This window comes from Molothrus aeneus, unplaced genomic scaffold, assembly GCF_037042795.1.
Source record: "Molothrus aeneus isolate 106 unplaced genomic scaffold, BPBGC_Maene_1.0 scaffold_35, whole genome shotgun sequence".
Lineage (NCBI taxonomy): Eukaryota > Metazoa > Chordata > Aves > Passeriformes > Icteridae > Molothrus > Molothrus aeneus.
Genome location: NW_027099016.1, coordinates 3,712,418 through 3,739,336, shown reverse-complemented (window position 1 = coordinate 3,739,336; position 26,919 = coordinate 3,712,418). Strand labels below are relative to the sequence as shown.

Genomic DNA, 26,919 nt, shown 5'->3' with positions numbered 1-26,919 from the left:
GGAGAGCTGGCACTTGCTCTCTGTCTGAGACACAGATCTTTGTTATTCATTCTTTTCTATTCTTAGCTTAGCTAGCTTCTGAAGAAACCTTTTCATTTCTATTCCTTTTTAGTATAGTCTTCATGTAACATATATCATAAAATAATAAATCAAGCCTTCTGACCATGGAGTCAAAATTCTCATCTCTTCTTCATCCTGAAAACCCTTGTGATCACGGTCAAAACTCTCCACGCTGCCCGGCCCGCACGGCCCAGCTCGGTGCCGGCCCTGGAGCAGAGCAGCTTCCAGCAAGCAAGAGGCAAACGCATCTTGCCAAGAGTTAAAACACACCAGAGAGGGAAGATGGCATTAATGTGTGCATAAAGGCCTTTGAATTCACAGCTCTCTGAGAGAGATTTGGGGCTCTCGGCTGGACAGAGATGATCCTGCTCTGTGCTGGGCTCAAAGGCAGGGAACACGCCCTGCCGCTGCTGCTTGGCGGGGTCTCCGCAGGCCCAGGCAGATGCCAAAGCTGCTCTCACAGTCTTCTCCCTTGCCAGGCCCCTCCGCCAAGTGCGAGGGGCCTCAAAGACGGAAAGGAGCACAGGGAGCCAAAGGGAGACGGCTCACTACCTCATTGGGGGCGCCTGGGGAAGCACTTTGCTTGAGAAGCAAGCCCCTCTCTTCCAAAGGCATTTCTCCAAATGCCTGCATTTCCCAGGGAACACCAAGACACTCTTAAGGTTTTGGAAAAATCCAAACTCTTTATTAAGGGAAAGCAAAGCAAAGGGGTGATCTGGGAGACAAAAAAAGCGGATGGGCAGGGTCTGAGAGCTGGAGGGAGGGAGCTGCCAACAGGGAGAGAGATGGCAGGAGCTCCTGGAGCTTCCCACAGGCTCAGCTCTGAGCAGCTAGAGCTGTGCCTGGAGCTGCAGCTGGTGCATCCTGCTCTGCAGCTGCTCCCATCTGCAACGGGAGCTGGAGATGGCCGACGGATGCCGGTACATCTGATCCAGCAGACGCAAGAAGTCCTGCAGATTTTCTTTGGAAGGTCAGCTGAATGAGTACGCTGATGCAGGATGGGCTGTCATCTTCTCTCAGGGCTTGAAGAGCTGGAAGAGAGAGGAACAGAGCCACGGTCAGAGGCCAGATTGAGGGAATCCAAGGAAAGCCTCCTGCCAGGCCCATCCCAGCCGGCTCTTGCCAGGGCTTCGGCCGGAAGGTGTTGGTCACGGATCGCCCACGTTTCGCTGGCAGCTCTCCGGGCTGTGCCCCCGCCGCCCCTCGCCCGCACAGGGAGCAGAGCCCTCCGCAGCCCGGGCACGGGCTGTAGCTCCGGGGCCGGGATGTGCAGCTGCCCCCGGCGATGCTCGCTGCCCCGCGGCTGCCCTGACTCACCCTCGCTGATGACCTGGAGCTCCTCCTTCTGCCCCGTGACGAGCACTCCGGCCAGCCCTGGCAAGACAGAGCCCGTGTCGGTGCCGGGCGGCACAGCTGCCCGGCACGGGCGCTGCCAGCCCTGCGGCCGCACGCCCTCCTGGCCGGGCAGGGCTCCTGCCGGCCCCTGCCGCGCGCTGCCGCCCGAGGGCACGGCTGGCTGCGGGAGGGCGGCGGCAGCGCCGAGGGCGGGCGGGGCTGCAGCGGCCCGGGCGCGGCTGCCGCTGTAGCCGGGGCAGCAGCCGGGCCGGGGGCAGGGAGGGGCGCCGGGCTCGGGGCTCACCGATGATCCCGACGGCCGCCTGGCGCACGGGCCTCTGTGGGCTCCGCAGGCGCGGCAGGGCCCAGCGCAGGTGCTCGGCCGCTCGGCTCTCGTCCTGCAGCAGCTGCGGGGAGCACCGACAGGGAAGGCTCGCTGCGGCCTCTGCCCCTCGGCCGGGCGCTCCCTGCGCCCAGCAGCGGCCGAGCCGGCCCGCACGGCCCGGGGCAGGGAGCGGCGTGGGGGGCGCAGGCTGGCGGGCCCGGCTGCGGCACCGGGCAGGGGCACAGCTGCCGGCCCCCCGCACCGAGCACCGGGGGCAGGGGGGCTTCTCCAGCCTGCGGCTGGGGCTCCCGGGCTGTCCTTACCAGGCGCTCGGCGAACTGCATCCGCTGCCCCTTCATCAGCAGCTGCTCGAGGTCACTCCTCAGGAAGCGTGCCGCACGAAGCAGGGCTTCGCCAGAGGCCTGGAGAGCAGCAGAGAGCCGCAGGTGGCACCCGAGCCCAGGGCACGGGACCCGTGACCCCGTGCCAAGGCCAGGTGAGGCTGGAGCTCGCCAGGTGCCAGGGCGGCCCAGCCCCCTGCCAGGGATGCGGCCGCATCACGCAAAACCTCACCTTGGCCACATGCAGGTTCTCATCGTGCCAGTGCAAGAAGAGAGGGAGCAGGCTCTGGCTGACGATTGTCATGGGAGGATTTTCCCCCTCTTCCTCTACCAGCTCCATCACCTTGCAGAAGAGCTGAATGGAGAGCAGCCGCACGTGGCTGTTGTCCTGGAAGGGTAGGAAAAGTCCTAAGCACCAGCTACTGCAGGCCCATTGGGCCAAAAGCCCAAATCTCTACACACAGAGCACAAAGGTTGCAGGCAGCGTCCAGTGCCCTTGGCTGCGGGCGCAGAGCCTTACGTTCTCAAAGTGTTGCAGGAGGGGCTCAGCCAGCTTCAGGGCGGTGACGCTGGGTGGCTTGAGGTCTTTGTCCTGGAGCATATCCCTGAGCGCACACAGGGTCATCCAGACCATCTCTGCATCTGGATCAGCCAGCTGCTGCAGCAGGTGTTGATACAGGCCGCGTATTCCTCCGGCCTGTGTGCAAGACGGGGCTGTGCTGTGAAGCCGTGCCTGGCCGCAGCACCAACAGCCGCTTGGGCCACTGGGGCAGCTGAAGCGGGAGGCAGGAGAGCTGGGAGCAGCTGCCTCTGCTGCCAAAGGCCAGCCAAGCCCAGAGGTCTGCATTGCCCAGCCACACGATGCTGCCAGCGCGGCTTCAGCCACTGCCCCCTTCTCACCAGCGAGGGCTCCTTGCTGAGCACCACGAGGCCTCGGAGCGCCAGGCACAGCCCGTCCCTGCACTGGCTGGGCAGGTGCCTGGATACCACCGCCAGGGCACTGGGACCGTGTTGGCTCAAGTCCAGGCACTCGAGGAGCTGAAAGGCACAGGAGGGCAGTGCCAGGGGAGCCGGCCGGCAGGAGCCCGGAGCCGCACGGGGCCGGGCCCAGGCAGCAGCAGCAGCGGGGGCGGGTGGTGTCCCAGGCGGCTGCAGCTACGAGAGGCCTGAGAGCTGGGAGGCAGCTGAGCCAGGCAGCGCTGGCCATCAGGCTCACCTCCACCAAGAAGGCCAGGGCAGGCAGATGCCAGCGTGGCCGCTTCCCGATGAGCAGGCTGAGCAGGTGCGAGGCCATGAAGGGACACAAGGGCGTCAAGCCATGGCGCATCTCCCTGGCAGGGGAAAAAGGCACCAAGGCCCTGAGCTGGTGGGCAAACCTCTCCCAGGAGTGACTCCCAGAGGTCTGGTATTTCCCCAGCGCTCTGCAAGGGCACATGGGCCCCTTGGGAGGCGGCTGCTCCTGGGCATCCTCCTCTCCCAACCTCTTCCAGTGTGCTCGAGCCTCCCTCGGTGACAAGGCCCTCTCGCTTCCAACCGCAGGGACTGTGTGGGGCACTCCGGGCACAGGGCACAAATGCTGGCGGTGGTGGTGGGGAGTAGGGGATCTCACCTTGCCAGCAGACCTGCTGCATAGTGCTGCGTGTCGGCAGAGAGCAGCTTCTCCCAGAGCTGCTTGTGCTCCAGAGCCACCAGCTTGTTGTCAAAGGCCAGTCTGGAGAGCAGAGCCTTCATGGTCTGCACTGCAAACCTGCATGCCGAGCAAAGGCCAGGTCACGCTGGGAGCGCTGGCCCTGGCCACGAGGGCGTGGGAAGGACAGGGCAACTGGCACCTGTTGGGCTCGCTGGGAAGGCCGTGTTCCTCCCGGCACGCTCCCCAGAAGCTCCGCGCCTCATCGTCCTCTGGCATGCGCTCTGTGGTGGTGACGATTTGCAGGAGCAGAGCCACCAACAGCTGGGGCGAATGGAGGAGAAGGGCATAGTGCCACTCAGACATGGGGGTGATCCTCCACAGCACCAGACTTGCCTGCAAGAGACAAAGCACACTGAGGCAGCACTCCGTGTCAGGGTGTCCTTGAGGCAGGGCCCGAGGGGAGACGCAGGGGGATCACCCAGCCTGCTGCCCCTAGGCCAGCTTTCAGCCCAGGCAGGGAGCTGCAGGCTGGGGGAGAGCATGGAGAACTGCTGGAGAGGCAAACTGGAGGGCCAGCAAATGCCAGCTCCAGAAACTCACAGCCAGGGCAAAGATGGCCTCGTTGTCCCCGCTGCAGAAGACGCTTCTGAAAGGGGGCTGCTCCTCCACGGCAGAGAGCAGTGCTGGAAGCACCTCCTCAGCGGCCACTTCCGAGGTGCCGATGGCTCTCCACATCAGCGCGGCGGCTCTGTGGGAGCAGAGCTGTGCGTCAGCACCGCGACTCGTGCGGCTGCGTGGCGCCGGGTGACAGAGCCCCGGTGCCCTGAGGGGCAGGGAGGGAGCGTGGCAGAGGCGCAGGAAACAGAGGGGCCCGAGGCTCCCGCAGCTCTCCGCCTGTCTGGCAGAGCCCGCCGGACAGGCTGTACAGGGCCAGGGGCCCCACGGGCCGGTGAGCACTGGACTCTCGAGGCACTTGTGCCCCGTACCTGTCACACGTTGGGGCGCAGTACAGCAGGCTCATCACCACGAGATCAGGGTGTTCTTCAGTCAGGGCCAGAATTTGCATTTGCAGCCCGGCGTCCACGGTGACACAGGACGCCAGGCTCTGAAGAATGCCCCTCACCATGGCTAGCACCTGGAGGAGGCGGCATGGGGAAGACTTGGAGTGCTGTCCAAGGGAGCAACTTCCCCAGCTTGCCCAAAGAAGTGCTTGCCTTCCCACCCCGCTGTGATGGCCTCAAAGGCTGAGGAGAGCCAGCGGACGGAGCTTGAGGGGCCATGTGATCCTAGGAGGACTTCAGCCCTGGTCCCAGGCTGCTTACCTGCTGCAGAGAAGCAGCAGCCTGCTGGAAAAACTCCGGAGCGGGTGCAGGAGTCATGGTCAGTGTGGGCATGGCCTCGGTCTCTGGGATGCCCTGAGCCTGGGTGTGTGTGGTGGCCCTGCCCTGAGTCAGAGGCATGTCAGCCTCCGCCCAGCCGTCCTCGTCTGTTTCCCAGTCTGAGCTTGCTGCCAGATCAGAGGAGGCTGAGCTGGGAGCAGGCTCTGCCTGCAGCTCGCAGGGCCTGGAGTCAGGCTGGGCCGTGCCCTCGGTGCTGGTGCCGCCGGTGTTTCTGCGCCGAAGGCGCAGGAGCCTCCACAGTGTCTGCAGCAGAAGGAAGGGCGGGAAGAGAGGGACGTTCCATGGCCTGCTCCAAGCGCGGGGCTGGGCCGGGCAGTGCCAGCAGGCCTGGCCCAGGTGGGGACGGCCGCAGGTACCTGTGCTGCTCTGCGGAAGCGGCCACGGGTGGGCTCCTGCACTTGAGTCCGGTCCCTGGCTGCATCTGGCAAAGAGCGAGCGCAGCCAGAGCTGAGGGGCGGCGGGAGAGGCCGGAGAACACAGCCCAGCCCTGCGCTGCCCAGGCAGGGACAGCTCCGGGGGCCGGAGCACGGCCATCGGCGGGGGCAGCCCCGACCCCTGTCCCATCCTGTCTGTGGGCACGTCCACAGGGATGGGATGGGATGGGATGGGATGGGATGGGATGGGATGGGATGGGATGGGATGGGATGGGATGGGATGGGATGGGATGGGATGGGATGGGATGGGAAGGGATGGGATGGGATGGGATGGGATGGAGCCAGACTGGCTGCAGGCACCAGCCCTGCGGCCCAGCTCCGCCACTCACCGTACTGCAGCGGCTGCAACTGCTCCGGCTCTGCAGGCTGCTGTGCTGGGGCAGCCGCAGGGCCTTTGCTTTTCTTGCCCCGAAGCCTCTTGAACAGGCTGAGCAGTCTGCCTGCCATCCCGCTGCCTGACCTCGAGGGCACCTTGGACACAGATGCCCCGTCAAGGGTCCGAGTCAGCGAGTGCCGCAGTCCTGCCTTGCAGGTACCTGCGACAGAGGAGCCTCAGGAAGATTACAGGACAGCAAGTCCTGCACTCTGTTCTCGAGGGCTCCTGCCACAATGACAGGAGACTCCTCAGGAACGCTGGAGGTCACCAAGTCCCACGGCCTGGCCACGAGGGCACCGGCCGCAGGGATGGGAGATGCCTCGGAAAAGCTCCGAGTCACCGAGTCCCGAAGTCTGGCCGTGAGGCCAGCTGCAGGAGGAACGCCTCGGAAAAGCTCCGGGTCAGCAAGGAATGAGCCGGCTGTGCAGGGGCTGCTCACAGCACCGCTCTGTCCCGTCCTGTCCCGTCGCGTGCACCGAGCACTGTGGCGTGGCCACGGCGCCGCCGGCACCTATGTCAGCGCGTGTCACAAAGGGCTGCTCGGACGCCCCGTTCCACTCAGTGACCCTGCTGCACCGTGTCACAAAGGGCCCTTGGACACGCTGCCATGTGCCCCGGGGCCAGCCCCTCCCCACCCAAGGTGGCCCCGGTTGGACGGAATCCCTTGCCCCGAGTGTCTGACGCAAGCCCGGACACTCCCCAAGCCCGGCCAAGTGCTTGGGGAAGGACTCTCCACGCTGCCCGGCCCGCACAGCCCAGCTCGGTGCCGGCCCTGGAGCAGAGCAGCTTCCAGCAAGCAAGAGGCAAACGCATCTTGCCAAGAGTTAAAACACACCAGAGAGGGAAGATGGCATTAATGTGTGCATAAAGGCCTTTGAATTCACAGCTCTCTGAGAGAGATTTGGGGCTCTCGCCTGGACAGAGATGATCCTGCTCTGTGCTGGGCTCAAAGGCAGGGAACACGCCCTGCCGCTGCTGCTTGGCGGGGTCTCCGCAGGCCCAGGCAGATGCCAAAGCTGCTCTCACAGTCTTCTCCCTTGCCAGGCCCCTCCGCCAAGTGCGAGGGGCCTCAAAGACGGAAAGGAGCGCAGGGAGCCAAAGGGAGACGGCTCACTACCTCATTGGGGGCGCCTGGGGAAGCACTTTGCTTGAGAAGCAAGCCCCTCTCTTCCAAAGGCATTTCTCCAAATGCCTGCATTTCCCAGGGAACACCAAGACACTCTTAAGGTTTTGGAAAAATCCAAACTCTTTATTAAGGGAAAGCAAAGCAAAGGGGTGATCTGGGAGACAAAAAAAGCGGATGGGCAGGGTCTGAGAGCTGGAGGGAGGGAGCTGCCAACAGGGAGAGAGATGGCAGGAGCTCCTGGAGCTTCCCACAGGCTCAGCTCTGAGCAGCTAGAGCTGTGCCTGGAGCTGCAGCTGGTGCATCCTGCTCTGCAGCTGCTCCCATCTGCAACGGGAGCTGGAGATGGCCGACGGATGCCGGTACATCTGATCCAGCAGACGCAAGAAGTCCTGCAGATTTTCTTTGGAAGGTCAGCTGAATGAGTACGCTGATGCAGGATGGGCTGTCATCTTCTCTCAGGGCTTGAAGAGCTGGAAGAGAGAGGAACAGAGCCACGGTCAGAGGCCAGATTGAGGGAATCCAAGGAAAGCCTCCTGCCAGGCCCATCCCAGCCGGCTCTTGCCAGGGCTTCGGCCGGAAGGTGTTGGTCACGGATCGCCCACGTTTCGCTGGCAGCTCTCTGGGCCGTGCCCCCGCCGCCCCTCGCCCGCACAGGGAGCAGAGCCCTCCGCAGCCCGGGCACGGGTTGTAGCTCCGGGGCCGGGATGTGCAGCTGCCCCCGGCGATGCTCGCTGCCCCGCGGCTGTCCTGACTCACCCTCGCTGATGACCTGGAGCTCCTCCTTCTGCCCCGTGACGAGCACTCCGGCCAGCCCTGGCAAGACAGAGCCCGTGTCGGTGCCGGGCGGCACAGCTGCCCGGCACGGGCGCTGCCAGCCCTGCGGCCGCACGCCCTCCTGGCCGGGCAGGGCTCCGGATTGGAATTAATGATAATGTGAATTATGTGTATGTACACAAAGTTCAAGAACAGAATAAGAAATATTGACTGTCAATCCATGTACTTTCGGAGCAAAAATAATATTATTTATACACATATGTACACTTAGAAATAGTTTTTACTTTTAACTGCCTGGATAACATCTTCCTGCTCCATTTGAAGGCCAAATAAGAGCTTTGATCGCAACAGTTCCTTTGGTAAAAATATGCGAGCTTCTGTAGCAGCATGAATCCAAAAAACACCAAAAAGAATATACAACATTCTTTCACCTGAAAATAAGTGATATCTAAATCCTACAAGCTGCAAGTTTCCTGCTCACTGTGAAATGACAGCAACAGTTCTGAGGGAGGAAAAACAGTCTTTGGCACAACACACAAGTTTTCTGATAGCCCCAGTCTAACTCAGAAGTCTTTGGAGAATTGGTTGGAAGATCAAACAGTATTTCGCAAAAATTTCCCAGGACATTTAATCTGCTTCAAATCTTTTTTTCTTGAGGAGACATCAACAGGATTTATTCTCAAAAAAGTGATTTGGATGCTAAAGACTTTTGCAAGCTGTCACATTTTTATTATTTGACTTGGAGATGAACTGAGCTGAAATCCACCACGACTAAGGAGAATACAAGTCTGTGCATCACCCCAGGAAAAGGGCAAGGAATGAATTGTTCAAGTGATGCCCTAATGCATCCAGTCTTGTAATACTGAATTTATTACCTGGTCTTGAAACAGACCCTCTCACTCTTGCATACCTCACCAGCTCCTGGGGCAGCAGGAAGACGTTACAGCTCTTGCTCTTTCTCTACTTTGTCTCAAGGGGAAGCCAATTCAAAGTGAATCATCTACTTTATATCCAAAACAGTCAAAGCAGAAAGAATAACCCCTCTTAATCCATCACTCAGCCATAGATAGAATGACAGCCCCTACCTTCATCTCTGCAACCCAAATAAGTGAGAAGCAGAAGGTGAATTCTGCTATGAACAGGTGAGGGAGGAACTGTCAAATAAAATGTATCTGCATGGGAGGATGTATTGTATTTGAAAGTGCCCTTTTTAGAGAAGGAAAACAAAGACCTTTGGCCAAAACAAAAAATGTATTCACCCTGCTCATACAGCATTTTTCCATAATCAACATTGAATCCTGTACAATGGTTTCAATTGATATGAATACCTTAAAAATAAGGGAAATAGTGACAGGAGAGAATCCCTACTCACAGTTCCATAGAAGATCAGTAAGGTCATACTCGGCAGGATGGAAATGCAGAGAAATAATCTAGAAACCTTTGCTAACAACAGAAGTGGGGCTAGCCCGCTTCAACCCTCTGTTCAGAAGAAAAAGAAGGAAAAAAAGAAGAAAAAAAAAATCAAACCCCTACATATTTTGGAAAAGAGAAGCAAGTGATTCCTGGCTTGGTTCCTCACACTGCTCTTTGCATCAGAGCACTTTGAGGAAGACATTTTTACTTCATCTGCCAAACAAGGCAACGAAAACATATTGTCAGTGTTGGTCAAAAACTCTGGGAAGTGTAATATGTTTCTAAAACATGTAATTCTCAGGCTCTGGAAGATATATACTGTTTTGAAATAATAAGACAGTATTTTCCTTGAAAATCATCCTTTTCTTCTCAGCTTCCTTAATGTTTTTCTTTTTAAGCAGGAAATAAGGAAAAGTGGAGAAAAAATATTTTGAAAATTTATTTTCACCCCAGCCAATATCGCCCCACTTTGAAAAACACACCAGAGTATTTTACAAGGGGATAACATCATTAGTTTTCTTTAGTCAGTATTCTCCCACTTCATATGCCATTTTATGCCTACACTGGCCAACTGTTACAGAAGCTGGAATTGATTTTGATTTGTGCAGTGAGTTTTCCAAGCTAGAATTAAAATGTTTTTTCAGTGGAGGAGATAAATCCCTGTGAAATAAAAAATACACAGTGGATTTTGAGAAACATAGGAATGACCTTTGGTAAAGGTTTCCAGATGTACACAAATTTGAGAATATTACACACACGCACCCCCAAAATATACAAGTAACAACAGAAACTCAACTGAGCCAGTGACCGAACAAAAAGTTCTTTTCCCATTTAAATGTGACTGGAAATAATTGATGTAGGAAAATCCAGCATAGCTTCATTTGACAATTAAATGCTAGGAAAAAAAATTTCATTGCAAAGTCTCAGTTCAAGGAGACAATGTTCTCCTTTAGAGACACCCACTAGGAGAATAGATTCAAATACCTTCTCTCGACCTGTAGAAAATATCCAATCTGTCTATAACAATTAACTGCACCATTGCAGAAGACATAAACTTGTAGATGGTGGTAAATCCCATGATTATGTATCTGATGGGGATCTAAACAGAAAATTTTGTATTAAGTTTTTTTGTGGGCAGAGGGGAGCACAACTGAGATTTAAGAGGCTGTCATATAAGGAAAGAAAGAAAAGGCCATTTGTTATAAAGATAGTCCTCATAAAATGAGAACACTTAGTTGCTGTGAAGTGGCAAAAAGAAACCCCAACCCAAAACACAACATTAATTTGCAAAAAGTTGTAATTGTAATCTTGAGTGTAAACTACCACCTGCTCAAATCTGAGAGCTTGAGGTGGCAAGAGAAGTCCCCACTAATGCCCAAGGGCAGGAATGCACCATTGCTCTAGAGTGTGTTTCAGCATCAGAAAATAATGAGAGTATCGGGGAAATTAGTTAAGTGCTGCAGCTTGCTCCATACAGGAAAATTTCAGAGACCTCCATGGCATGAAGTGTGAAGCCCTGGCAAAATGCAGGGAGCTCCTGACCACTTTGGGGCAGCCCCTTCAGCAGTAACACAAGCACTGGCTTTCCTTCCCACACCCCCTCAAGCTGCAGAGCCCGTGAGTGCCCCGGGTGTCTGACACAGGGAACCGAGTCACAGCCGCAGCCGTGTCACTTCACCTCACACACAGACACACCACCAAAGGCAGCTGCACTGACATCTCAAGCACGATCTGAAACATGCACTGTTAAGTAGGATAAAAATACTGCTGCAAAATAATGGACTCCTGCTGTTCCTTAAAGACCGGAAGCCTTTATGTTCAAAGCAAAAAGCACTGATCCCATAAAAGAGCTTTTGTTCCCAGAACTTGATGGGGGTTCATGCTTAACAAACAGTGTAGCAAGTTGCACATTTATACAGACTTTTCCAAACCACAGAATCATGGAATATCCCGAGTTGCAAGGATTGTCCAGTCCAGCTCAGGGCCCTGCTCAGCACCATCCCCAAGAACCATAACATGAGAGTTTTGTCCAAATGGCTTCTTGAATTCTGCCAGGCTTGGTGCTGCACCCACTTCTCTGTGCCTGTTCCAGTGCCCAGCCACCCTCTGGTCAAGAACCTTTTTCTAGGATCCAAGCCAAACCTCCCCTGACACAACTTCAGGCCATTCCCTTGGTCCTGTCACTGATCACCTAACCTGGCTGAGGGAGTTCTTCTTTCAGATTTTAGGTACATGCAACCTTAGTGATTTTTAAAGAACTTCTTCATGTCTAGACTCTAAAATTTGTATGAAAAGTGACCTGGCATTTGTATGAAGTGTGATCATCGGGAAACCTTTCAGACTGAGGCAGAGCTTACTTTTTACTTATTTTTTCTAAGAGGAGTGTCACTCATTTTCATTCCACATCCAATGGGAATATCCAAAATCTCTGTATTTTCCATGAAGCCAGTCTGTATTTTCAGTCCACTTCTAATCCAGTTCTGAATTTCATTCACATCCAACATAACATAATAATTTCTTTTTTTCACCCTTATCAAACCAGACAAGTAAAAGTTATTTACATCAGTAGACAACATACTCATCTCTGTTCAGCTAAAATATGTAGCACTGTTGTCTTTCCACTAAATAGACATGGTCCATTTTGCTTTAACATTAAAGGAATATTCTTTCCACTGGAAGGAAACTGCTGAAAATTGGCCCAGTGTATTTCCTTGAGGTATCTGTTAAGCTAATTACTGCTTAAGCTTACAGTCCTGTATTTTTTCCCCCACTTTGAGGATGCTGGGGAAAAAAGTGCTAAAGAAAAGTTCTTGTTTATTTGTTTTAACATAATGATGGTTGTGAAAAGCTCTTTATTGTTTGATTATTTTCTGGCTGAACTAGCCACAGAATTAGGATTGCTAAATTTTAATTTCTCAACAGCTTATAGCTGAATGCAAATTTTAATTGGCTGCTTGGTGTTTTGGAGCAATAGATTAATCTTTGTGAATCATCTTAACTGACCTGTTTTAGCGATCCAAGTAATTTACTTACATAATTTATTTCTTTGTATTTGAAGGAAAAGTCCATATAAATGTCTTTGTGTGAAAATTCCGTGCAGCACAATAATTGCAGGCAAACTTCTGCCTTCAGAAATTGATCTTCTAGAAGATTTGGGATCACAAGAGAATACTTTTAAAAAGTCTTTATTTCTTCCCTCTTCAATAAAATTGACTTTTACTTAAAGCACAGTGTTTAAAAGATTACAAGCTAACTATCAAACACAAGAAGAATCTAAAGACGCATAAAGGCTGAGGCTGGGGTTCAGTCCTGCTCTCCCTTGTTTCTGTGCCCATTTTCCCAGGGACACTGTCTGTACAGGAGTCACCTCAGAGTCCACAGCACAGCCCCAGAGCCCTGGGCTGAGCCTGGCCCAAACACTGAGCTCAGACCAGCAAAGCTCTGCCAAGCCCTTAACCTGGGCTCCCGGGCGCACAATCAGTGCTGCAAGGAGGAGCAGCCCCAGGGAGAATCATCCTCTGCCTCTGAGCCCCTCACCAGCCCTCCCCATCTCAGGGGCCAGGAAAAGCTCGTGGTCTCAAATGTCAGGAATACTCAGCTGGGTGTTTTATTGGCAATCTACTGCAATGACCTCTGCTCTCTCTCCATAGGTCTTTGGTGTAAGAGCTTTCAGAGCACATTGCTGAACCCTTGGATAAAGAGGAGTCACCATGGATGGCTTTTCTCCTGATGCAGGCAACTGAGAAGGAAACTGCATATGACAAATGCTGATCTGGCTGAGCATGAATCCTTTGTTGCATAAATCAACTTCATCTTGTTTATCCAGCCAGTATAAAAATTCACTTACAGATTTTATTTATTTAACTGCACATTTTATTCTGCTCAGTGAATAGCAATCTGCCTGACCTTATGTGTACTCTGCAAATGTGGGCAAGGAAATGGTCTTAGTAACAGGATAAGAGAGAACATATTTCTCCCTCCACTCCTGGAAAACATGGTCACTAAGAGCATCCCCACTGCTGGCAGGTTCATTATTGCCAAAGAGGAAATATTAACCTCCTTTACATTTCTGCATCCCACCTGAGGAACCAGTTTTCCAGATGTTCTAATCACAGAATATTAAAATCTGAGAGAATCCAAACAAAGATTTCCAAAGCTGAAGAATTTAGTCAGAATCCCCATTAATTTAAATTGCTAATCTATTTCAAATACTAAAATCTAAACCTTTTTAGCTGGCTCCCTGTCCTCGAGTCTATTTGTACAGTAAGCAACTAGTTTCCATTATTTTCTCAGTAATGTTTATTACTAAGTTTTCCGCACTACTTTTAAGACTCAGCTATCATAGAGGTAAGTGAAAAACAGAGCCTGTGAAAAGCAAAACAACCCACAATCCTTGGCAGGTAGAGGTGAGTAAAGAAAAGTTCTCAGATTGTATCAGAGCAGATTTTCAAAGTGCCCAGCAAACATCAGCTTGCAGCATTTGCAAATGCCACATCTGGTCACCTCTTTCTAGGCCTAATTGGGAGTCACTTGGGATACTGAAATGTGGCTATTAAAATGTTTTTGAAGTTTGTTCTGTATTTCTGCTTATAAACAGCTGCGTCTGCTTGCAAAGTCAGCATTTGCATATTGTTGAGTGTGTGGAAAGCCACTCGTTCCAGTTCATCTTGAAGGGTTCTCGAGACAAATCCTATGGGAATGTTGTGACTGCACATTCTGCCAGTGTTTAGGAGGCACGAGGCTGTCACTTCACTTTATACCACATCTAATCAATGCTCAGACAGGAATTAAAATGGTTATAATTTGCTATTAAAAAGACATGGGTGGATAGATGATTTTGATCTTAGAGTCTTAGCCCTGGCAAGGAATGCCATTAAAACCATCCTGCTTTGGAATTCCAAACTATATGTATATTTTTTTTTAAATGACAACAATCTCCCTCTTTTACTCCCTGCCCAATCAGACAAGAACCAGCCCTGTCACACTCCAGAGATAAAGTCTGGTTTCTTAAAAAAACCTTGCAGCTATGGAAGCAAAATTTGTGGGGTAGTTTCATTTAAACAAGTTTCAAACCATTCATGAAATGCAAATGCACAGCACTACAGTGGGCAATGCTAAATTATTGACTGATCCTTCTTCCCTAAAAATACCAGAAAGTAACTGCGGCATCCTTTCCTACAGGCAGATACGAGGGAATTGCTGGAGTGCAGACAGCCCATCAGAGCCCCTCTGGCTTCTTTAGTGCAATGGCTCCAGCCCACAGCAGCAGGGTCACTGCACCCAGTCCAGCTGGGGGATTTGGCAGCAGCCAAGCCAAGGTGAAGCACAGATAGCCCAAAGCAATTGTTTTCAGTCTCAGCTGCGTAGCACTCTTGAATGTTTTCAAGCCCATTCCACAAGAACTTCCTCTGATCATCTCCCTGTTCTTCAGTGAAATCTGCCTTTTGATCCAGCTGAGCTCAGTGGAGCATTGGAGGTATGGGGTAGAGGGAGAGAAGGAAGGACCAGAGAGGGAACTAGTGAATAAATCTATGAGATAATTCCTTGTGAAATGCTCTTTATTTGACTCTTCTCATCCCTCCTACTTCCTTCAGCTTCTACAACCAGAATTCAGTTAAGCCTTGTGGAAAAATTATTAACATTTTAGATTTAAGATTTTCCAATGTCAAGCACAGGATATGAAAGTAATTGGTGCTCATAAAAGAACACCTAGACAAAAACTTGTATTGCTAGAATAAAACACACTTTCAAATTCTATCAGTTCTTTTTATGGAAATGTTACGCATGGAATTGTTGTATAAAACAATCTATTCTTTTTAATCTCCAACCTCTAAACTTGCAGTTTCATTTTCATATTTAGAGACTCAAGGGACATTCTGTTTTACATGTAGTCCATAAATTGTTTGAGGCATGGGCAATTTCTTTTGGTCTTCTTGTGCTGCAGTCAGCTGTACAAGGTTCAGAGCTACAGCTTTTACAAACACCATGACAAAATAACAGAGCAGTGAACGTCTTGCTTGAGAGTTAACAAATCCAGTCAGAAGTCAGACCAAGCAGGCAATTAGGAAAAGTTTCTAAGGGCACCCATCTCCCTGCCCTGGCAGTAACAGGGAACCCTGCATAAAAAGCAGCTTGCAAATCTACAAAGTATAAAGGAGCTGTGAATATTTCCTTTGACTAATCCTGTGATATGATGGCAGCATTTGCTCATTTGAGTATAACACGGCACTTAGATCTGCACCCCTAAGCAGAGCAGGAGGTTGGCATGTCAGTCTCACCCAGCAAACATCTGCATAACTAAAGAGACACAGCTCATCACTGCACAGATCACTGCTTGGAAACAAAAATCTGACTTTTCTGCTCAGTCCATGCTATTTTCTAAACAACACTGATGAGTGAATTAAACATCAAAGTAATGAAATATCCACTGATAATGCTAAATAATGTCCAAATTCAGCAACATGCTCTAGCCAACTGCATCGAGTGTGCAGTTCCTGAAAGAAGTTTTAATAAATATTGTGGGCTTTCTCCAAAGAAGTTTTTTCGATCATAGTGGTATGACCATGTTTCCAGAGCAATTTATGACCACAGTCTTTAGGTTATCACTTCCACTCATCCTGTCATTGCACCTCAGCCTCCAGTGCAGAATTGTACCTGTAAGCCTTCACAGGCTGTTCAATCCATGTGACAAGGGCTGGGAGGCTGTCAAGAGCTGCCAAGGGTTTTACCCTTTCACACACGTGGCAGCAAGGGACAGGTTTCTCCTGAATCTGAGGAAAGCCTGAGCGGAAGAACCCGCAGCAGCATAAAAGAAGCTGAGACAGCTCCAGAGGCTCAGTCAAAGCAGGCAGCATGCTGCATGCAGCAACATTGAAAAGGCTTTTGAGAAATAGCTGCAGTTTCAGCTACCACATCAACTGAATAGCCCCCTACACAGCCCTAAAACACATGAAATAAAATACTTTTCTTACAGTGTGCCAGGAAAAGAACTAAAACAACTATCAGAATGAGGGTTCGCCTTCCTTAGCAATTGATTTTGTAGCATCAATACTTTTCTGACACAAACCTCCTCCCCGTCTACTTTTGACATGCTTTAGTTTGTGCTTTGCCTGACCCCAGCTGGATCTTCCTCAGGGAAACCCCCATGGAAGCTGCACACCAGCAAACCCAACAGTCAGGCAAAGACTATGACTGCAGTATCCCCTGTCCTAGTTTGCACAATCAGACTTTGAAATAAGATTACCAGCCTAGCCCTAGGTGGCACAAATGATCACTAGGGATGACAGGTCCTTGAACTGTACTGCTTTGCTCTACCACAGCTCTTGTGCTCATGGATTGATATTGCAGACAGACCCTTGGGATGCTACAGGAAAACACAACAATGATTTGATGCTGCAGAAATTTACTCCTGAGGGCTACTCTCAGACCTGTGTCTGCAGCACATCCTTCCAGTATTGTCCTGCTATTCTGATCTCCTGCACTGACATTTCTGTTAAGCCTTTTAATGTTGAACTTATGTTTCTGGGTCAAAGCTTTTGACTTTTTCTGTCAAGCTAGAGAGTAAAGATAAGCATACTAAGATTTTAAAAATACATCTTAACTGAAGATGTGAAAATCTACATTACAAACCCATCTTGTTCTTCCACCAAGTGGCCCCAGGACGTTCTGCATTCTGGAACTGATATCCAGAGAAACAGATCTTAGAGACAAATGTCTAAATGCAAGAGCTTCTGGAGGAAGTAATGATTTGGCTTCAGATTAGGGCAGATGGAGTCATAAAATGCATCTCTTTAGTCAGTCTCTTTGATAACCTTGTTTTTTATCCTCAGAATAAAATCTGATTCTTAAAATGTTTTAAATTTATTTTTTTAATTTTTAATTTACTTTTATTTTTATTTTAAATTTTAAATTTATTTTATTTTTATTTTTAAAATTTTATTTTATTATTTTTATTTATTTATTTATTTTAATTTATTTTTATTTATTTTTAATTTTTATTCTTTTTATATTTTTTAATTTTTTATGGTTTTATTTTATTTTTATTCTTTTTTAAAAAAAAATTTTTAGGGTTTTTTTTTTTTTTAGGTATTTATGTACCTATGTTTCTGCAGCACCTGTGACTGATAATCAAAGACTAGACCCCTCCCTTGCACTGTCTGATGCAAACACCCAATACCAGAGTGTGTTCTTGTCCCCAGGGGTCTGCAAACTAAATGTCAGACAGCAGGTGGGAAATACAGTGGAAAATACATGTGCACCACAGAAAGGCTTCCTTAAGGCACAGAAAACATGTCTGCTAATCATTTTCTGAGCAGCATGCAGCTTCTTGGGACAAAATTAGATTGCTCCTTCTTAAGACGCAAGGAGGTGGCTCTTTCCTGCAAAACCATTGTTCACCTTTCCTGAGGATAACCCCCTGGGACAGTGATAATGGAAAGGTTGTGTACATGCAGGCAGTAATAAACTGCTGCAGAAAGGCAGAAATGCCCACACTTCAGGGCCAGATATGCCCACCTCCCCTTACAAATTGGCAGGTTCTTGCCATCATGTCAGGCTCCCCTTCCAATCTCAGCCCCCACTATCCTGCTGCTCCCTCCAAGCCCAGCTCTTGTCACAGGGCTAAGCAGGGAGTGGGCAAGGGATGTTTAGGTTCAGGATGACTCATTAAATCAGGGCAGAAATTACAGGAACTTGCATGACAGCATAAAGGAGGATTTTATGGGGTGTTGATGCTTGCATTGGAAAAAGTATGGATCTAGGGCTGTGGAACAGGAAATTTTGCTTGAAGTGCAATGGCTGTAATATCAAGTACAATCTTCTTGGAGAAAATATGGAGGATTTTATATTAAAGCTATTTTCTTGAAACCTTTTCTTTCTGTCTTTTAACTCGCCTGCAGCATCCATTGCTATGCCAGGAATACAGTGAACTTTGTTTCTCTGAGCCCTCAAGTCTAGAATTTGCCTTTTTCCTTTTAACTCATCTTCTCAAATATTTTTGTATGCTTACCTGACGAAAAGGTCATCAAAGGTGAATTTACAGAGCCTGATCAAATCAGCTTTCCAGGTACACCTCACATGAAAAACCTCTCATTACAATAGCAGTGACTATTTCCACACAGGAAAGAAAGGCTCCTGTTTCAAACTGAGCTGTGGAAAACACATCCATGTCTTAAGCAGCTGTGCACAACCACTAATCCACAGAAAGCAAACAGTCCAGGCAACACACTGATCCTTCTTTTCTTCTGCTTAAAGTACAGCATACCAAAATGCATGTTTTCAGTGCAGCAATCACCAGGCACATGTGAGCTGATCCTTAAAGAGAAATGTATAATTTCCTACATTGTATATTCAGGGAGGTTAAGATAAAAAATGTACAGATGAAAAAGTGAAGGACCAAACCCAATCTCTACCTATAGTATAGAGTGAGGCAAGTAGAAATAACACTCCTTAAGATTGCGTCCTCATCATTCATTGTAATAAAATCTCTTTTGAGGGGGAGGTTATTCTAGCTTCTTTGAGCTATGACTGAGAATGTATAAGTGGCATGTCTTTGCATTTCTTTCACAACCCTAACTCTCAAGATAATTTATCTTTTTTTTAAAGATTTAATGGTACTCAATAGTTTTGGTAAGGCTGTTTATGAATCTCAGAATAAATTGAAACACAAGCTTACAAACAACAATAAGTGATCAGACAGTCCCTTGACACTGCAAAAAACCACAAATGATCCTTTTCAGGAATGATTCTTACATATCAAACCCACTTACTTGCCTTACCTATCTTCTTTAGAACCTCAGCTTTCTAACAGACATAAATCTTTCTCACAATATAAATTTACAAGCAGTTATCTTGGTACCTATCATGCTTACTTACTCACTTGCTCCTTTCTTCCTTTCCTCCCACAGCTGTAATCAAGCACAAAAAACCTTAACTGACTGAAACTTATAGCCTCCCAATTCCCATAATACACTGGAAATACACTTCAGTGCTTTTTCATTTTTAGTGACAAAGTTGTTTTGTAAGGAAAGGGTATAGGCTGGCTTGGAGTTAAGATTGCAGTTAGTCTTGCAGGTTCTTTTAAAATGCAACACTTCAGACTAGTGAGAAGGGAGTGAGCTAAGGGGTGGTGGAAAGCAAAAGGACAAATAGTTCTTTAGCTCAGCTGTAAGGTGTTAAGAGATGAAAAGCTCAATCTTGATTTTAGGGTAACAAGTGGTTTTATAAATAGGTATCAATTTATTTTGAGAATCTTGTGGTTTAGGCTAGAACCTACCTATATACTGGTTACTACTGGGAGGTCTTTCCTAGCAGCAGAGAAATCTAGAGTCTTACCTTTAGAGGTTCCCTATGCTGCCTACTCTCCTCTAAGGTCCTAAGATATTGCTACAAGAGAGAGGGTGGGCTGGGCTTCTCACAGTTTCCTATAAGGAGAGTGTCGATATTTGTAGTGAGGGTGCGCCTGTGATTGTTTAAGAACTGATATTTATAGTTTAGGAAACAGTCTCTATGTTTAGGGAATTGAAATGTTCATCACAGCTTATTTCTACTGGCACTCCTTTGTTGCCGCCGCTTGGGGCGTGGCGTCCCGGGTCGAGGACGGTTCAGTGGCGCCTCTGCCACACGGGCCAAGCACACGCACACACCAATGTGGGGGACAGTAACTGGCCTCTATTAACGGGCAGGGAGGGTCTTTTATAACAGGGGGAACGGTCAGTTAACGGTAAAAGGGGAGGGGTTCTGCGTGACCTCGCGATATCTCGAGACCTCGCGATATTTCCCCACATTTCCCCCCTTTTAGGCCCAGTTAAAAACATAAAGCAAAACTGACAAGTAGGAAACGTGTAACTGGCAAAATGCAATTAACTTGAACACCATAACACAACTGCAATAAACTTGTAACTGCAAATGTTTAACAAACGAAAAGCTAACTATCTCTAACTGTTTTTTTCTAAAAAAAAACAACACAAACTTGTTTAAAATGTAAGGCGATCATTCATGGGGCTGACTGAACCCTGTCTTTGAATATCTTTGTAGGACCTCCTCAGTTTTTGGTTTTTTTTTAGTTGACCTCCTAGGACCGAATTATTTTCCCAGAGTCTGCGACCTGTTTGATCTTAAACTAGAGAGGATTTGGAGAGTCCATGTCCAGACTTATGTTCCCTCCAAATCGCCCTTTGATCCTTTGACACAGGGAAGAACTCTGGGTTACTTGGCATTCCATCCAAGTAGAGCCAGAACCTGGCCAGAGCTCGAACTCTACTTGATGGATACCTCTTAACATTTTTGCTGAGCTGTTTTTCCCCCCCCCCCCGTCCTTCTCTGTGCCAGCCGTTCCTTTAGTTTGGTCACTGAGTTCTTTCACGACCCCGGGATGGTCTGCCATTGGGCTGCTTGATGATTCATCGCAGCTTTTAGGAAGCGGGGCATACAGGTCACGGGGTAGTCTGAGGATTCAGTCCTGCAAAACAAACTTTACAAATTTCATTGGTTTTTGCCCTGAAGGTATGGTTTTATTGACTTAAGCGGGCACCATTTGATTTTACTATTTTTCTTGATGGCTGCGTACCCTCACCCTGTGAGTACCAGTCTCCAACCCTGTTCCTATTCCCCTAGTTCATTTTTAATTATGACCTGTGGGCCTTCCTCAAGTGCTCGGGTGGCCCAGTGTCACGATGTTAAGGTGTTCTTCTGGCCAGAAAGATCTGTTCACTGTATAGTCTGCTAAACAGTAGGCTGCTGCAGCAATTTGTGAAGGAAGGTACTCCAGAAGAGGATCAACTTGAAGGAAACTCAGCTCTGCAAGATACCTTGCAAAATTCTCTGGCCTCATACAGATTCCACGTCTCTGAATATACTGAAGAAGGAACTGGTTGACGGTTGGGGCTGTTAGGTCAAAACCCAGCACTTTGAGAAGCAAGTGTTCCGTTCTTAGCAGCTGCTTCTTTGTGTAGGTATCATCTGTTATATAGACAAATTCATCCACATCTGGTGGGTAGATCTCTTCATACTTTGCAGCCAGAAGAATTGCTGTGTTGCCACAAGCTGTAACTTCCCTCTGAGAGCAGACATGCAGGAAAGAAACCTCTCCAGGAAGTTCACTGCCAAGTACAAAGTCTCTGTCCGAAGTTTATACTCTTCCCCTACTTCCTCCAGCCAGTCTACCAGGATAGCATGCATTCCTGTTGTGATATCTGGCTGCTTCTTCATGTAGTTGGGCTTGGGCCTAAATCTTACTTCCGCCTCTCAGAGGTACTGAGAGGTACTAAATGTCTTCTGCATACTCTCCCACAGCCAGAGTTACAACATCTTCCACTACCATAGGAGAGCCTGAACTCAGATCCAGCCGCCGATGAGTACTGGATATCATGGCACTGGTATCCAGTTCACAGTGGCTTAATTCCAGCTCTTCAGACACTTGGCAGCTGTAGTTTTCTTTATCTTCTGAATCATCTATGTAGATAGCAAAACCTTGCTTTGATGCAGCACTGATGATGCAGTTGGGCACTTCATTTTTTCTACGTGAAGTGATGGTGTTTTAAAGCCAGAGAAGCAATTGATAACAGCAGCACCCTGGCTGCCGGGTCACTGCTGCTGCTGCACGTTCTCCATCAGCACCCCCAGCACGGCCCGGCTGTCGCTGCTGCGGAGGGTGGCGGGGCAGGACTCCCGCCGCCCCGCACGGCTCTTCTCTCCGGTGCGATGCATCGCCCCGACGTCGGTACCGCGCTGCCCGGCTCCGCTCGCCACCAGCCCACGGAAGGGTCCGGCCGCCCCGCGCCGCCCAGGCTGCCCGCCGGCCCTGTGTAAGCGCGGCCGCTGGAGGCGGCGGCTCTTGGCCGTGGCCAGTTGGGAGCCCGGCAGCTCAACCCCCGGCGCGCAGCCCCGCCAGCCCTGCCGGCCGGGGGCCACCATGGTGACACCCCCCCTCTGGGGCTCATCACCCTGCAGCACATGAGGCGAAGCCCCGTCCAGGCTCCCTCGGAGTCCGAATCAATGGCGGCGCCCCCCGCCTCCCAGCTAACGGCGGGGCCCTGCGGCCCCGAGATAACGGCGGGGCTCCGCGCCTCTGAACCAACGGCCGCACCCCGCGCTTCCTTTAGCAGCCCGTCCCAAAATGACAGCTTTTTCCCCGTAGATGGGGTGCCTGGGCTCGGGAGCCGCGAAAAGCGCTCCCACGGCTGCGAATCCCCACACTCAGCGGACCCATGATTGTCCGCACCCTGCCGGGGTCCCTCCCACAGGGAGTCCTCGGTGGCCTTCCACTTTCCCCGCTCCCGCTGGACTGGCCGAGCTTTTTTCAGTGCCCACATGACGCTGCCCCATGATTTTAGACTCTGCCCCGAGCCTGAGGACATAGCCTCCTCCGCTAGGGCCCCAGTACAATTATCCCATACTTCCAGGCGGAAGATATCCTCCGGATGCCTGATTACCCCAGCGCAGAGGAGCCTCGACACTGCGAGGACAAAATCTCCCGGCTCACAATTTATGCCCCAATCTCTGTGAATTTTAAAAATGACCTTAGCAAGGGGCTCCATCCTCTCCACCGCTGGCTATCGACGCGAGACTTCCTCCTTCACCAGGTCCTGGCGCGAGACTTCCTCCTTCGCCGAATCGCAACGCGAGACCTCCTCTTCCGCCGGCTGCGACGCGAGCCTTCCTCCTTCGCCAATTTTCCGGCGCAAGACTTCTTCCTTCGCCGCCCCGGCGCGAGCCTTCCTCCTTCGCCACGCCTGGCGCGAGCCCTCCTCCTTCGCCGAATGCCAGTGGGAGACCCTCCCCTCTTGCCAGTCCTCTGGGAGCGTCCTCCCCGCCGGAGACAGTCCTGCTGCTCCGGCCACCGTCCACTCGCCCAGGCGATTCCCGCTTCCCGGATTGTTCCCGGGTTTTGGCACCACTTGTTGCCGCCACTTGGGGCGTGGCATCCCGGGTCGAGGACGGTTCTGTGGCGCCGCCTCTGCCACACGGGCCAAGCACATGCATACACCAATGTGGTGGACAGTAACTGGACTTTATTAACGGTTATGCAGGGTCTTTTATAACAGGGGGTAACAGTAAAAGGGGAGGGGTTCTGCGTGACCTCGCGATATCTCAAGACCTCGCGATATTTCCCCACAGGTGGCCACCACGTGCTCCGAGAGCTCCTGCTGGCCCTGGAACCACCTCACCTGGATGGCAGCAGGGTAGAAATCCATCACAGAGCAGAGCAGGCGGCCGGGGCCGGGCTGGGAGCTCGAGGGGGGCACCAGCGAGATGGACACGCTGGGGGGCACTGGGAGAGAGAGGGGAGGGCTGGGCTGGGCTGGGAATGGACTGGGAGGGAATGGGAATGGACTGGGAATGGACTGGAAGGGACTGGGACGGTTTGTGAAGGAATGGGAGTGGATTGGAAATGGACTGGGATGGACTAGGAATATACTGGGAGGCACTGGGTGTAGACTGGGAGGGAGTTGGGTGGCACTGAGAGAGGTGGGAAGGGATGGGAGGGACTGGGAGAGAGGGTGGAGGTCTGGGAGTGAACTGGGAATAGACTGGGAATAGACTTGGAGGGTCTGTGTGGGACTGGGAAGGAGTGGGAGGGACTGGGAATGAACTGGGGTTTACTGGGAGGGACTGGGATTTATTGGGTTGGCACTGAGAGAGATGGGGGGGAACTGGGAGAGAGGGTGGAGGTCTGAGAGTGAACTGGGAATGAACTGGGAAAAGACTGGAAATGGACTGGACTGGGGAGGAATTAGAGATGGTCTTGGAGGGACTGGGATGGCACTGGAAGGAACTGGGTCGGCACTGGGAGGGATTTTGGTGGCACTGGGAGGAACTGGGAATGAAGTGCGCGGCACTGGGAGGCCGAGTCCAGCGCAGGGCACTCAGCGCTGCGGGTCTGCCTAGCAACAGATGAGTCATCACAATTATGCGCTCTCATTGGTTGGAAAGCGTCAGCTTTACGGGTCGCTGAAATGGACGCGTGGGGGGGCACTGGGAGGGACTGGGAGGATCTGGAGATCCCGAGGGTCGGCACAAGGAGGGCTGAGGGCTCTGGGCCGATGCCCAGGGAGGTTTTGAGCGGCTTCAGGGTCATTGGCAGGCCAGGGCTCGAGGGGACACGCTCTGCCCCGCGCTCACGTCGGCGCTCCGTGATGAACGGAGTCATGCCCTCGTAGTTTTGCCGGCAGTACGTGTCCACCGAAGCCCGTCTGTACTCCAGTGTGTCCAGGTCACTGTTCCAGCGCTCGGCATACCTCTCCCCAAAGGGGGTGAACCCCACGTAGTTCCCCACGTCGCTGTCGAACGTCGCGTATGGCTCCCTGTTGTAGATGTACCTCAGCACATACCTCACCTTCTCCGTGCCGTGAATGAAGTAACACTCCTGCTGTGCCATCGCCTGAACCATCCCTGAATGTCCATGACACAGGTCAGGGGGTGCCACCCCAGCACCCCCAAGCAGGACCCCCAGAGCTCCGGGGCCCACCCCGGATCCCCACTCCACACCCCCTGTGCCCCACGGCCGCCACGGGACCCTCCTGCCCGCGCTGCCGCTTCCTCTTTGCCGCCCTTTCCCCATTTCCCCTTCCACACCCTCTCCCCTCCCACCTCCGGCCGCTCCCCAAATCACTTTTGGGGTCCCATTTCCCCATTTTCCCAAAAATTCCCCAATCCCCGGCCCCTTCCCGCTCAGTTTTGGGGTCCCCCCCTCTCCTTTTCCCCATTCCCCACCCTCTCCCACCCCTCCCTCCCTACCCCCACCCCTCAGCCCCTCCCGCTCTCCCTTTGGGGGGTCCCCTCCTCCTCCCCCTCCATTCCGGGCTCCCCTCTTCGCCCCCTTTTCCCCCTTCTCCCCCCCTGTCCCAGCGCCTCCTGCCCCGCGCTCACCCGAGAACTCCGCGCCCGCAGCCGGGGGGGCTCCCAGCACCACCAGTGCCACCAGTAGGGCCCCAGCTGCCGCCCCTCGCCCCATGGCCGGGGCCGGGCAGGGAGCAGCAGCCCCAAAGCAGCCGCGCTGCGCTGGGAGCACCAGCCCGGAGCAGGGCGGGCTCGGCAGCGCCGCGCGCTCTCATTGGCTGCCGCCACTTTTGGGCAGCGATCGGCCACGGGCTCTGCCCGGCAACCGATGACGCAATGCAGGGCCCCGAGATCTCATTGGCTGCAACGCCTCCTGCCTGCGCTGCCATTGGCTGAGGCCTTTCCGGGACGCTGCAGCCCCGGGCTGGGGGTTTTTTGGGGACGGGGATCCTTGGGGTGCTGGGCAGGTGGGAGCTCAGGTGAGCCCAGCAATGCGTGCCCAGGGGCGCGGGATCTCAGCGGTGCCCGTGGCGAGCGGTGACGCTGGCCCGATGCCAGGCACCCCCAGAGCCGCTCTGTCCCTGCCCCCGCAGCCGCACAGGGACAGAAAATGGAACCGAGGGTCCCTGGTTTGGGGGAAACCAAAGTGGGAGCACCTTGGAGTAGAGGCCCCTCCTAGCCAGGCCCATCTCTAGAACTCAGCAGGAGTCTCGTGTCTATGAAAATCTCCACAGATCAAGATTCAGCCCAAAAAACTCTCCCAGGAGTTCCCTATCACTGATTTGTCCACTTTGGGGGTTCCAGCAGTTTTCTTTCCTTGGGATCATGGGGGTCCAATGGTTCCAGGGGTTCTCAATTTTCCACTGTCCTGCTTAGGGATGATCCAGGGGCTTTTGGGGGTCCATGGGGGCCCTTCTCCCCTGATGCTCTACTCTGAGATCCCAGGGATCCCAGGGGTCCCTCCTCTCCAGGCTCCCCCCCTTTCCAGTCTGCCGGGGTCCCCCAGCTCTGAGATCTCCCCCCTCTGCTCTCCCCACTCTGGGGATCCCTGGGGTTCCTCTCCTCTGCTCTCCTGGGGGTCCCCAGCACCAATGTCCTCCCTTCCCCATACTGGGCAATGGCCACGTGAGCCCCCAAAGATCCCCCAAAGGGCTCAGCTTTGGGCTCCTGCAAGATCCAAACCTACACACACAGAGAAAACAAAACCTCCCAGAGACACCAGATGATATTTGAGGTCAATTCCACAATCTGCGAGCTCCAAACACACCCCAATAAAAAACCCTCTTGGGGACCCCCCGATAGATTTGGGATGAGCTCCCCCTCCCCACTCACCTGCAGGACGAGGTGGGGGCGATGGTCCCGCGGCTGCGGGCACAGGGGGCACTGGAACCTCCTGTTCCTCCTGTTCCTGCTCCTGCTCCTCCTCTTCCTGCTCCCCCTTTTCCTCTCTCCCTCCTCCTCCTCCTCCTTCCTAATCCCACCTCCTCCCCAGTTCCTGCCTTCTGTGTATTTAGAGTGGAGACCCTTGCTTGTTTTTAGAACTAGAACAAAGATCCCAGATGGAACAAGGCTTGCTGCTTTTAGTCAGAACTATCAGTGACTAAAGGTCATGTTTCCTTTGCTTTGGTGCCGTCCTTGTTCCTCCTCAGTGTTCAGGCTGGGCTATGGGGTGTCCTTGTTTGCTGCATTTTCCCAGTTCCTTTTGCATCCTTTAGGCCATGGGCTGTGCCCTGGGAGGGCTCTTTGTGCTCCTTTGTGACACAGGAGAACCTTCCAGGCGGTTTCTGCGTGAGCTGCTGCTGGGATGTCACAGGAACAGCGCCACGTCCCCGTGGTGTTCCCGTTGCTGTGGGACACGGAGGCCTCAGTGCCCAGAGTGGCTCTGGGCTCGCTGCCGGAGGATCCTCCTGCCCGAGGCATTCTCAGCA

The 26,919-nt window shown here is 52.0% G+C and overlaps 1 protein-coding gene and 2 pseudogenes across 1 annotated transcript; all 3 read right to left on the bottom strand.

Moving 5' to 3' along the window:
* The window catches only part of LOC136570611 (uncharacterized), a 708,931-nt pseudogene that overhangs the window by 94,328 nt on the left and 587,684 nt on the right, over positions 1-26,919 (bottom strand).
* LOC136570576 (cyclin-A1 pseudogene) lies at positions 20,859-21,919 on the bottom strand (annotated as a pseudogene).
* Positions 22,765-25,166, bottom strand: LOC136570575 (HLA class II histocompatibility antigen, DR beta 4 chain-like). Its single transcript, XM_066571042.1, has 4 exons — positions 25,082-25,166; positions 24,335-24,604; positions 23,310-23,483; positions 22,765-23,168 (listed from the first exon to the last, which is right to left on the bottom strand). Exons 1-4 carry the CDS (start codon positions 25,164-25,166, stop codon positions 22,765-22,767), a joined length of 933 nt encoding a protein of 310 aa, XP_066427139.1.